The sequence below is a fragment of the Littorina saxatilis genome, linkage group LG3 (assembly GCF_037325665.1).
Source record: "Littorina saxatilis isolate snail1 linkage group LG3, US_GU_Lsax_2.0, whole genome shotgun sequence".
Classification (NCBI taxonomy): domain Eukaryota; kingdom Metazoa; phylum Mollusca; class Gastropoda; order Littorinimorpha; family Littorinidae; genus Littorina; species Littorina saxatilis.
The window spans coordinates 17372294-17382293 of record NC_090247.1 but is presented as its reverse complement, the minus strand read 5'-3'; the positions used below and the strand labels follow the sequence as shown (position 1 = coordinate 17382293).

The 10000-nt window shown below is 40.5% G+C and overlaps 1 protein-coding gene across 1 annotated transcript; it reads left to right on the top strand.

Annotated features, from left to right (window-relative positions):
* Nucleotides 1-4623: 4623 nt before the first annotated feature.
* On the top strand, nt 4624-8254 carry LOC138960870 (uncharacterized). Its single transcript, XM_070332507.1, has 3 exons — nt 4624-4776; nt 6787-6922; nt 8001-8254. The coding sequence occupies exons 1-3, from the start codon at nt 4737-4739 to the stop codon at nt 8092-8094; spliced, it is 270 nt and encodes an 89-aa protein (XP_070188608.1). The 5' UTR covers nt 4624-4736; the 3' UTR covers nt 8095-8254.
* The last annotated feature ends 1746 nt before the right edge of the window (nt 8255-10000 follow it).

The window sequence follows — 10000 nt, the reverse complement described above, 5'->3', positions numbered from 1 at the left end:
GCTGAAAAATGGCAGCTACTTGACTAAATATTGTATTTTCGCCTTACGCGACTTGTTTTTACTCTGAACGTGTTTACTCTATTGGGCTTTATATCTGCAGAAGTATGAGAACAATATACCTTCCTTCCAATGTACCCTCATACTCAATATGGATCCCTAGCCCTCTAAGCTTTTTTTTCTGGGTAACGAGTATCCGGCCCTCCCCTTGGAAACAGAAATAGCCAGCAGCCTGTCCTTTGCGGTGAGAAAATTGGGCTGAACTAAGTTTGAGAAAGGAACCTATTTAAATCTGTAAACTCAATCAAACGAAATATTTAAATTCAGAAAATGACGCAGCGTTTCTTCTTCTGTATTATGTGTGTTCAAGTCAATTGATGCTTTTATTCAAAAGACGCACGAAGTGTACAGTCATTCGAATAAGATATAGCTTAGTCAGATACTTCCTGAACTATTGAAATAAAAGAGTGTGTGTACTATGTGTGTGTGTGTGTGTGTGTGTGTGTGTGTGTGTGTGTGTGTGTGTGTGTGTGTGTGTGGACATCCTCTGTTTCTTTCTGCCTCTGTCTCTCTCTTGCTCACTCTGTGTCTCTCTCTATCTCCATGTCAACAATGCATTTTTACGGTCACCGTCTGTGTGTGTGTTTCTGTGTGTTTGGTTTGTTTGTGTATGTGTTTGGTTTTGTTCTTATCTTAATATGTTTGCTACCTATGATTATTAGAATACACATCTGATGGGCGAGGGCTTGACGTTGTAAAGCAAAAGTTTGTTTTCGCGATTGCCCTCACAAATATTGAATGATCTTATTATCTCTCTCTCTCTCTCTCTCTCTCTCTCTCTCTCTCTCTCTCTCTCTCTCTCTCTCTCTCTCTCTCTCTCTCTCTCTCTCTCTCTCTCTCTCTCTCTCGCTATCTCTCTCTCTCTTTGGTAATAAAGTTCAGTTTCAGTTTCAGTTTCAGTTTCTCTCTCTCTCTCTTTCTCTCTCTCTCTCTCTCTCTCTCTCTCTCTCTCTCTCTCTCTCTCTCTCTCTCTCTTTGGTAATAAAGTTCAGTTTCAGTTTCTCTCTCTCTTACTATCACACACACACACACACACACAAACACTCACACACACACACATCCTGTGGTATTAAAGACAGCAACACTAAAAAAAACTGCATACTTTTTTTCCTTGTGTCCATACACTATAATCAGAAATACTTAAAGCTTCCGCCAAAGTTAGAGATGACAAATGTCCCACACAATCATAACCTCATCAGTGAAGAAGCACACCGTGAGGACAATTAGTCGGAATTTATGTTGTCAAACACACATATATATATATATTAGCCGCGCAATAATCATTATTAGTATGGTCACGCATTTGGCTTTTGGGGTAATTTACAGAATCGTTGATACGCTATTGTGTGTTAATAATGCTTTATTCAGAGCAATCAGATAAACTTATAGTAGTATTTGATCTAACGCTGAAAAACATATGTGGACAATCATTCTAAACTCAACACCTAAACAACGTCAATCAAAAGTGGAATGTAGCCGTTGCAAAACTTCTTTCTGGTTAAGTTGAAATTTCTCAGCGAAGTGATTTAAAAAAAATAAAACCACAACAACAGACGGCAAAACTAACAGAAAGGGTGACATAGAACGGCTCGCAGACAAAGACAGACAGACAGACAGACAGACAGACAGACACAAGGGTTGTATCTTTGAAGATTGTCAAGTGAAGTTTGTGCATTTCTTGCCTTGTAAAACTGTCTGATGCTGAAAGTGTTTCAGATGTCACGTTAAAGGCTTACTAACTTACTCCCGTGTTTACAAAGTATAGTTTGCCCACAATCGATGTCAAACGCACCATAAGACCATATAATGACGATATGTCGTCATGCGCGGACCATATACGTGCATTTCAGCTTTATGTTTCAGCTGAAAAAGTGAGGATGTCAACAACGACACGGAGTTCTCTCCCTTGCGTCAACAGCGCATGTGTTGCCAAATCTATAAATAGGACGATCCAGATCAAAATGAAAATTAACATATCTCAACATTGAAGGGGTCCTAGACCACAATATTTTGCAGGGAACTTAATTTAGCATGTCTCCAGCTGTTGGTAAAGCAATTAGCGTGTATAGTCATCGAGTACCTATGGCTTTAAAAGTAACAAAGTATGAACATAATAATCTTCGTTATACATTAGATAGAAAGCATCTATAGTTTAACTGTATTGTAACATTACAATATTACAAAGAACTAGTTTTGTTTTGCTGGTACTAAAAATCGCATATTGAGATTATTTTGGTCGAAACAGAGATAATGTTTTGAATGATGAATCATGAGGTCGTGAGTTCGAATCCCGGTCGCTGCCGCCTGGTGGGTTAAGAATGGAGATGTTTCCGATCTCCCAGGTCAACTTATGTGCAGACCTGCTAGTGACTTAATCCCCTTCGTGTGTACAAGACCAAGTGCGCACGAAAAAGATCATGTAATCCATGTCGGAGTTTGGTGGGTTATGGAAACACGAAAATACCCAACATGCCTACCCAACAAAAGCGGAGTGAAGCTGACTATGCTCTCAGAGTATAGTGTGGGGAACCCAAAAGGGCAAAAGAGCTCACACGTCACCAGAATTTCTGGAACGCTGAAGAAGAAGAAGAATGATGAATCTGGTAACGAATGCAGCTATATATTATATCATCATGCTTACCTGACACATATAACGCATCCAGTGATAACTGTTTCAAATACACTGCCATTTTTTACACTCATTTCAAAAGTTGATCGACTCACAAGACAGCACAGAGAGCTTATATCCTTGCGGACTGATCAAAACTTAGTTTGTTAGTTTTGAATGAAAGCATGAGGTTTGGACTAGATTCCTTTTTGCCAAACATTCAAATGGTCGGTTCTGCTAAAATGTTACACATAAACTTGGTTTGATATATTATCAAATGAAATGCAATGGAATGCTCTCTACAATTTACATTTAATAAAAATATTTTTCAATTATGTATGTGGTCGTGAAAGCGACGGTCACTGAACACTATTCCAAAACACAAGACATGACAAGACAATTTAGACAAGACCAGACAGGACAGGACCCAACAGGACACGACAAGCCAAGCCAAGACAAGACAAGATTAGAAAAGGAGAGGACAAGAGAGACAGGACAAAACAACAGGAGACGAGACAGATAACTTGTGTTTGTGATACATGTTTGGAAAATAAATCATTACAAGAAAATGTGTTATTTCACACGTAGCCAGACAGACATGAAACAGATACAGAGAGCAAGCCAGTTAGAAAGCCAGTCAGATGGACAGACGGAAACTATTGTCTGCCAAGACAGATGTTACGTACACACAGGCAGCCAGAAGCACATCATCTGTAACAAAAAATAATAGGCGGAACAGTCATACATACGCACAGAAAAGTGCACTTAAAGGCACAATAAGCCTCCCGTAAACCATCACAGATACTGTCAGGCTTTTACACACAGTACAAACACCCTTTCATTTAAACACTCACCGCTTGAGAACATCCTAGGTGCCCTCCGTAAAGAGCAAGCAATTTTCAAAGAATTTATTTTTGCGTGGTTTATCTTACCCCTGAGCCATCGTGAACCCGTGTGATCCAGTTTCCCTTTTTCACAATGCAGTCGTCAGTTAGTAATTTGAATGCGACTTGCTGTGAGCTTATCTGCAATAGCACGTTATTATGTACCTCTGACTATGCACGAAACAAACGGCTGTGGTTCACAAGAACTCTCGCGATGGCTTTTGACTGTTCAGAGGAACTGGTGATAGACATAAACCGTCGTCTGCTACGAGAACCACGACCTTGCGTGACCCTGCTTCCGGGCGTTTCTTTTTTCAAACTTTCAAAACTTCGAATTGTACTGATCTTGTCTTGATGAAAAAAGAATTCTTTATGATTTAAGAATATTTGTGTAACAAGCTGTCAATTTATTATTTAGATTTTAAAAGTTAGGTCTAGCGCCAAAACGCACCACGGTCCGATTGTCTCTGACACAATCCGCAAAATTAATTCTTTGAAAATTGCTCGCTCTTTACGTAGGGCACCTAGGATGTTCCCGTTTGGTGAGCGTTCAAATGGAAGGTTGTTTGTACTGTGTGTAAAAGCCTGACAGTATCTGTGATGGTTTACGGGAGGCGCACTGTGCCTTTAAGGAGACATTTTCTCGAGAGGCAAAAAGCTGTGGTGATCTAACCTTTTCGGCAGAGCCAATAAATAAACGAATAGCGATTTGGTTCGCACGTTGTTGTTCTTTTGTCACCTCCAGTCATGACTTTTCTGATAATTAGTCCATCAGTTATCCTTAATTGTTAAATTAGATTTATGGTCCCCAACCCACGGGCGAATCCAACCGCCTTTGCTTTGGCGTTTGTAAGCGAGTGCAATTGGTTAGTTAATGAGGATCCTAATGAAGCAATGTCATTACGTTATATCATTACTGTCTTGAAGATAAATTGACAACTATAAAACAATGCGTGTTGTTAATTATCTTTCTTTTTTTATCAACAACCTACACCACAAGAAAACGTTGTAAGTAGTAAGTAATTATCTCATCGATCACCAGACCAATTATTACTGTTACAAAACTGTATATAACTGACGCTCAACCATGGGTGAAATATCTTCACTTCTCCAGAACGCTGCTAACATCAAGAAGAAACATCGTCATCAGATTTCGGTACCGCTACTAACGTACACACCCAGTCATCATGATGAAGGCCGTCATCGTCGCTTTTCTTTTTGTTGCTGGTAAGACATGTTTATCTGTAGCAATAATTAGCTATGTTTTGAGTTGCCTTGTTTATCATTTGAAGTCTCAAGACACAATTAATGAAGTATCATCAGAACAGATGCTTGAAACACTGAAAGTTATGCAGAACAGTATTTGTTTTGGATCTCCTGTAGCTTTATTTTGCAGACCTTCTATGTTTCAACAGACATGCTGACTTTTGAAAGCCTTTATCACCATATTAAAGGAAGCTTTAGTCGCACTTAATGACAAAAACAGACTCATGTCATAGTTTTTCTGTCATTCTTTATCACAGACTACTCAATTATTAATTTATAATGAACACAAGCTAAACAACTTTCTTTCTCAGTCACTTACGGTTTTGTTTTCGCAATGTTTTCACCTTATCAAAAATAAATTCTGTATTCTTTGCCTTTTTTTCTAGAACAAGTTTCCTTAATTTGAGATCTAGAAGAAGTATTCACAATCTGAGTATAATTTGTGAGAAACTGTCCTTCGGCTTACACATATAATATGCTCATTTAAGTTTCTTCTTTATAACGTATTAACTACATATTAGGTAGGTGCATTGTACTAAACATGGTAAAATACAGTAACCGAGAACTACTTGAACTAATGGACAGGAGCCATCGGTCTCAGCATTGTTAAAACTATTCCCTACTGAAAGAAAACACTGATAATGTGAACCGTCAAACTGTAGATCTTCTTTCTGTTCTGTCGTCTGTCTTCTTCTTGTTTGTGTGTTGTGTGCCCGAGGATGACCCTAGTGGTCAAAACGTCGTGATTTGTTATGTATGTATGGGGCGATTTATATAGCGCTTGACGTTCTCTAAGCGCTTTACAAATTAATTTCTGCCGTGTGAGATGGAATTTTTTTACTCAATATATCACGCATTCACATCAGCCAGTAAATCTCAAGCCAATTAAGGCGAATATTTACTTTTCACGGCCTATTATTCCAAGTCACACGGGTATTTGGTGGACATTTGTATCTATGCCTATACAATTTTGCCAGGAAAGACCCTTTTGTCAATCGTGGGATCTTTAACGTGCACACCCCAATGTAGTGTACACGAAGGGACCTCGGGTTTTCGTCTCATCCGAAAGACTAGCACTTGAACCCACCACCTAGGTTAGGAAAGGGGGGAGAAAATTGCTAACACCCTGACCCAGGGTCGAACTCGCAACCTCTCGCTTCCGAGGCAAATGCGTTTACCACTCGGCCACCCAGTTATTCGTATCGTCTTTGTCAAACTCGTGAGTACAGTATTAATTGGTCTTGGTATTACTGATAATGACATCAGTTGAAATTATTACAGGGATTAAAACATTTCTCCAACTGTGGGTTAGCAAACCGTATTTTCCCCCCAAAAAAACCCATCTCACCATCCCCGAACGGACCCCGAACTCCCATCCTACCTATGCCATATTAAAACTGACTGTTCAACTGAACCGTTGTGAAACAAAAATTCACACAGCGTAACCAGAAACTACTAACACCACAGCTATCCAGAACAAACGCAGCAAATTCTAATCGTAAACTACTTCCCTTCAAATATGACAAGCTGAGAGTTTTCCATCATGAGTTACTTCCCTTAGACCATAAATGTTCCTTGACATCAACGAACTTACACTTCACATGATTTTGTTTTTGATTTGGTTTAACATTGTTCTCCTTTTCTCCTTTTGTGTTGTTGATTAATGTGTTCCAATTTTGCTTGCATGTATTAAACATCTTAATGTTACATTATCCGTGCTTTCTTTTTACCGGCAAGAAATGTGTATAACCACGGGATAGCCAGTGACTGTCAGTTTTTTCTGTTGCAATTTTTTACAATAAAATAATTTAGAATTATACTAAATCGGAGAATGATAAATTTGGTTTAAGCTAATGAGAGTGAAGGCTCAAGAAAGGTTTTTGGCAAAATCAGTTTTTGCTACGGAAATAAATTTGGCTATGAACTGAACATGTTAAGAGATTAAAAGAAGACTTGTCTGTTTCTCTGCAGCTGTCAGCGCCCAGTACTTCTGTCCCGCGACGGAGGCTGAGCTGGGTTGCGTTGAGACCAAGCCTGATACAGCGTTCTGCTTGGATGACGGCACGTGGAGATGTGGCAAGTGTGAGACGAAGCGAGCAGTCTGCTTGTAAGTATGACAGGCCTTACGTTTTCCTTGTAGGAATAGGATTGATCTGACTGTTTGACGAATGTAAATAATCATGGGACTTCACTGTACCTTACATGCACCCGCACGGTTTACTCGAAAACCCACCTCAAGTGCAGTAAATAATTAAATCACAGGGAGCGAATGCGCTTCTGGGCGCTGCCTTTCTCGAGTGTTGGAAACAAAAAGTAGTCAAAAAGCGCCACCTAGCGGAAAGACCTGAGCGTAATCTTTAACTCGGCTACCTAGTAAATGTTCTTCACTTTCAAAAACAAGGGAAGTAAATCTGGGGAAATAACGCAACAAAGAGTGAGCTCTTTTTGTCCTATTCTACGATATTTTATTAAGCTTTTAACGCGTATACTTCCTTTTACAAAAGGGAGGCAGGCCTCCTGCGAGGTAGTTTCATTTGTAACGGAGAATCTTATGGTTTTAACTTTGAAAGCGATCTGAAGGCCATTTTCCTTCGGTATTATCTCTTTCACAATAAGAAGGGCCACCAAAACAAGTGTGTTCTTGAAAGGTTATAGTCATGATCTTTCGAAAAGATACAATGACAAAGAAAGTAAGACCAATAAACATAGACAGTCATACAACATGTCTGCAGATAAGTATTACATGCCATATATATAAAAAAAAAAGTACACACACACACACACACACACATACACACACACACACACACACACACACACACACACACACACACACATACACACACACACACACACACACAAACACACACGTACGCACGCACGCGCGCGCGTATAGAGTCACAGACAGAGATTGAGGCGCAAACGCGCCGTTGGAGACACAGACAGACAGATAGAACGCACGAAAGGCGCAGGCGTACGCACAAACGCATAAACGTACGAACACACGCACGCACGCACGAACGAACACACACACACACACACGCACACACACACACACACACACACATACACACACACACACACACACACACACACACACACACACACACACACACACGCGTGTCTTGGTATGTTCAGAACTATGAAACAATATATTCTTAATCTGCTGCGCTTTGCTATTTCAGTTACAACAAGAAAATTGCTCGATTTGAAAGCACTTGCACGAGGAAGGGAAACGCCAAGCCCACATGTCCAGTGGCAGATACTCCTGCTGCATAAAAAGCTCCCGATGTGACGAATGATACTGACAAGCTGGCGTCATCCTATCCGCGTCATGCTTTGTCTGCATTGCCCTCAGTTGAACTCAGCTTATTGCATGTACCTAAACATAGTCCAGCAGTACTTTCTGTTACAGTCCGCAATAAAATGATAAAATATTGGACAGTGTTATACATAGGAATGTGCATGGATGCGTGAACTTCTTGTCTGTCTTTGAAACTTATCTCTGGGTGTTTATTTGGGTCCTCGTCAACGTCAGCGTTTTTTTAGTTTACTTGCTTGTTTTTCTGTAATGATTGTTTTGTGTGTTTTGGCAAACACACACACACACACACACACACACACACACACATACACACACACATACACGCAAACACACACACACACACACATACACACACACACACACATCCGCACACACACACACACACATACACGCACGCACACACACACACACACGCGCACGCACGCCTGCAAGCACACGCACAGACACACGCACACACACACACACATACACAAACGTACGTACGCACGCACACACATATACGCACACAAGCACACGCACACACACACGCAAGCATTCATCACGCAGACACACACACACACACACACACGCACGCACGCACGCACACACACACACACACACACACAAACACACACACACACACACGCACACACACACACACATACACAAACACACACACACACACACACACACACACACATACCGTATTTGTAAATAAAAGGTAATTATATAATTAATGTTTACAGAACAAAATACCATGTAAAGAACACGTTTTTGTTGTTTTTACTTCTTTTACAAACATGTAGAGTCAAATTCAGTTGGCAGTTGACAATATTATCAGGTTCTTGTCCAAACGAGAACAAAAGTGTTACTTCCTGATAGCAAGGGCAGAGCGGGATGGTAGCTTCATGAAATTGCAACGTTTTGTATTTTCATGGTTGTATAAAAATACATTTTAAAACAGAACAAAGCAAAAAGGTACATATGAAATAAAAATGTTCATTAAGTGATACGAAATCGACTAACATATTACTGACATGTAATGAACTAACGCAAGATTGATCGACAAGATAACTTGAACGTTGCTGAGAGCAAGAAAGGGTGGGTGGTGGAACATGAGAACAAGAACAAGAACATATACTTCATTGTCTGTCTTTGGAAAACAGAAATTTGCTGTGGACGTGCATGGACGGACACAAAGACAGACATACACTGAGACAGACATACAGACAGACAAACAGACAGACACAGACAGATAGACTGATGGTCAGACATAGAGACAGACAGACATACAGACAGACAGACACAGACAGATAGACTGATGGTCAGACAGACATACAGACAGACAAACAGACAGACACAGACAGATAGACTGATGGTCAGACATAGAGACAGACAGACAGACAGACAGACAGACACAGACAGATAGACTGATGGTCAGACAGAGAGACAGACAGACATACAGACAGACAAACAGACAGACACAGACAGACAGACAGACAGATGGTCAGACAGAGAGACAGACAGACAGACAGACAGACAGACAGACAGACACAGACAGATAGACTGATGGTCAGACAGAGAGACAGACAGACACACAGACATACAGACACAGACAGATAGACTGATGGTCAGACAGAGAGACAGACAGACAGACAGACAAACAGACAGACACAGACAGATAGACTGATGGTCAGACATAGAGACAGACAGACATACAGACAGTCAGACAGACACAGACATATAGACTGATGGTCAGACAGAGAAACAGACAGACATACAGACAGACAGACAGACACAGACAGAAAGACTGATGGTCAGACAGAGAGACAGACAGACATACAGACATACAGACAGACAGACAGACAGACACAGACAGAT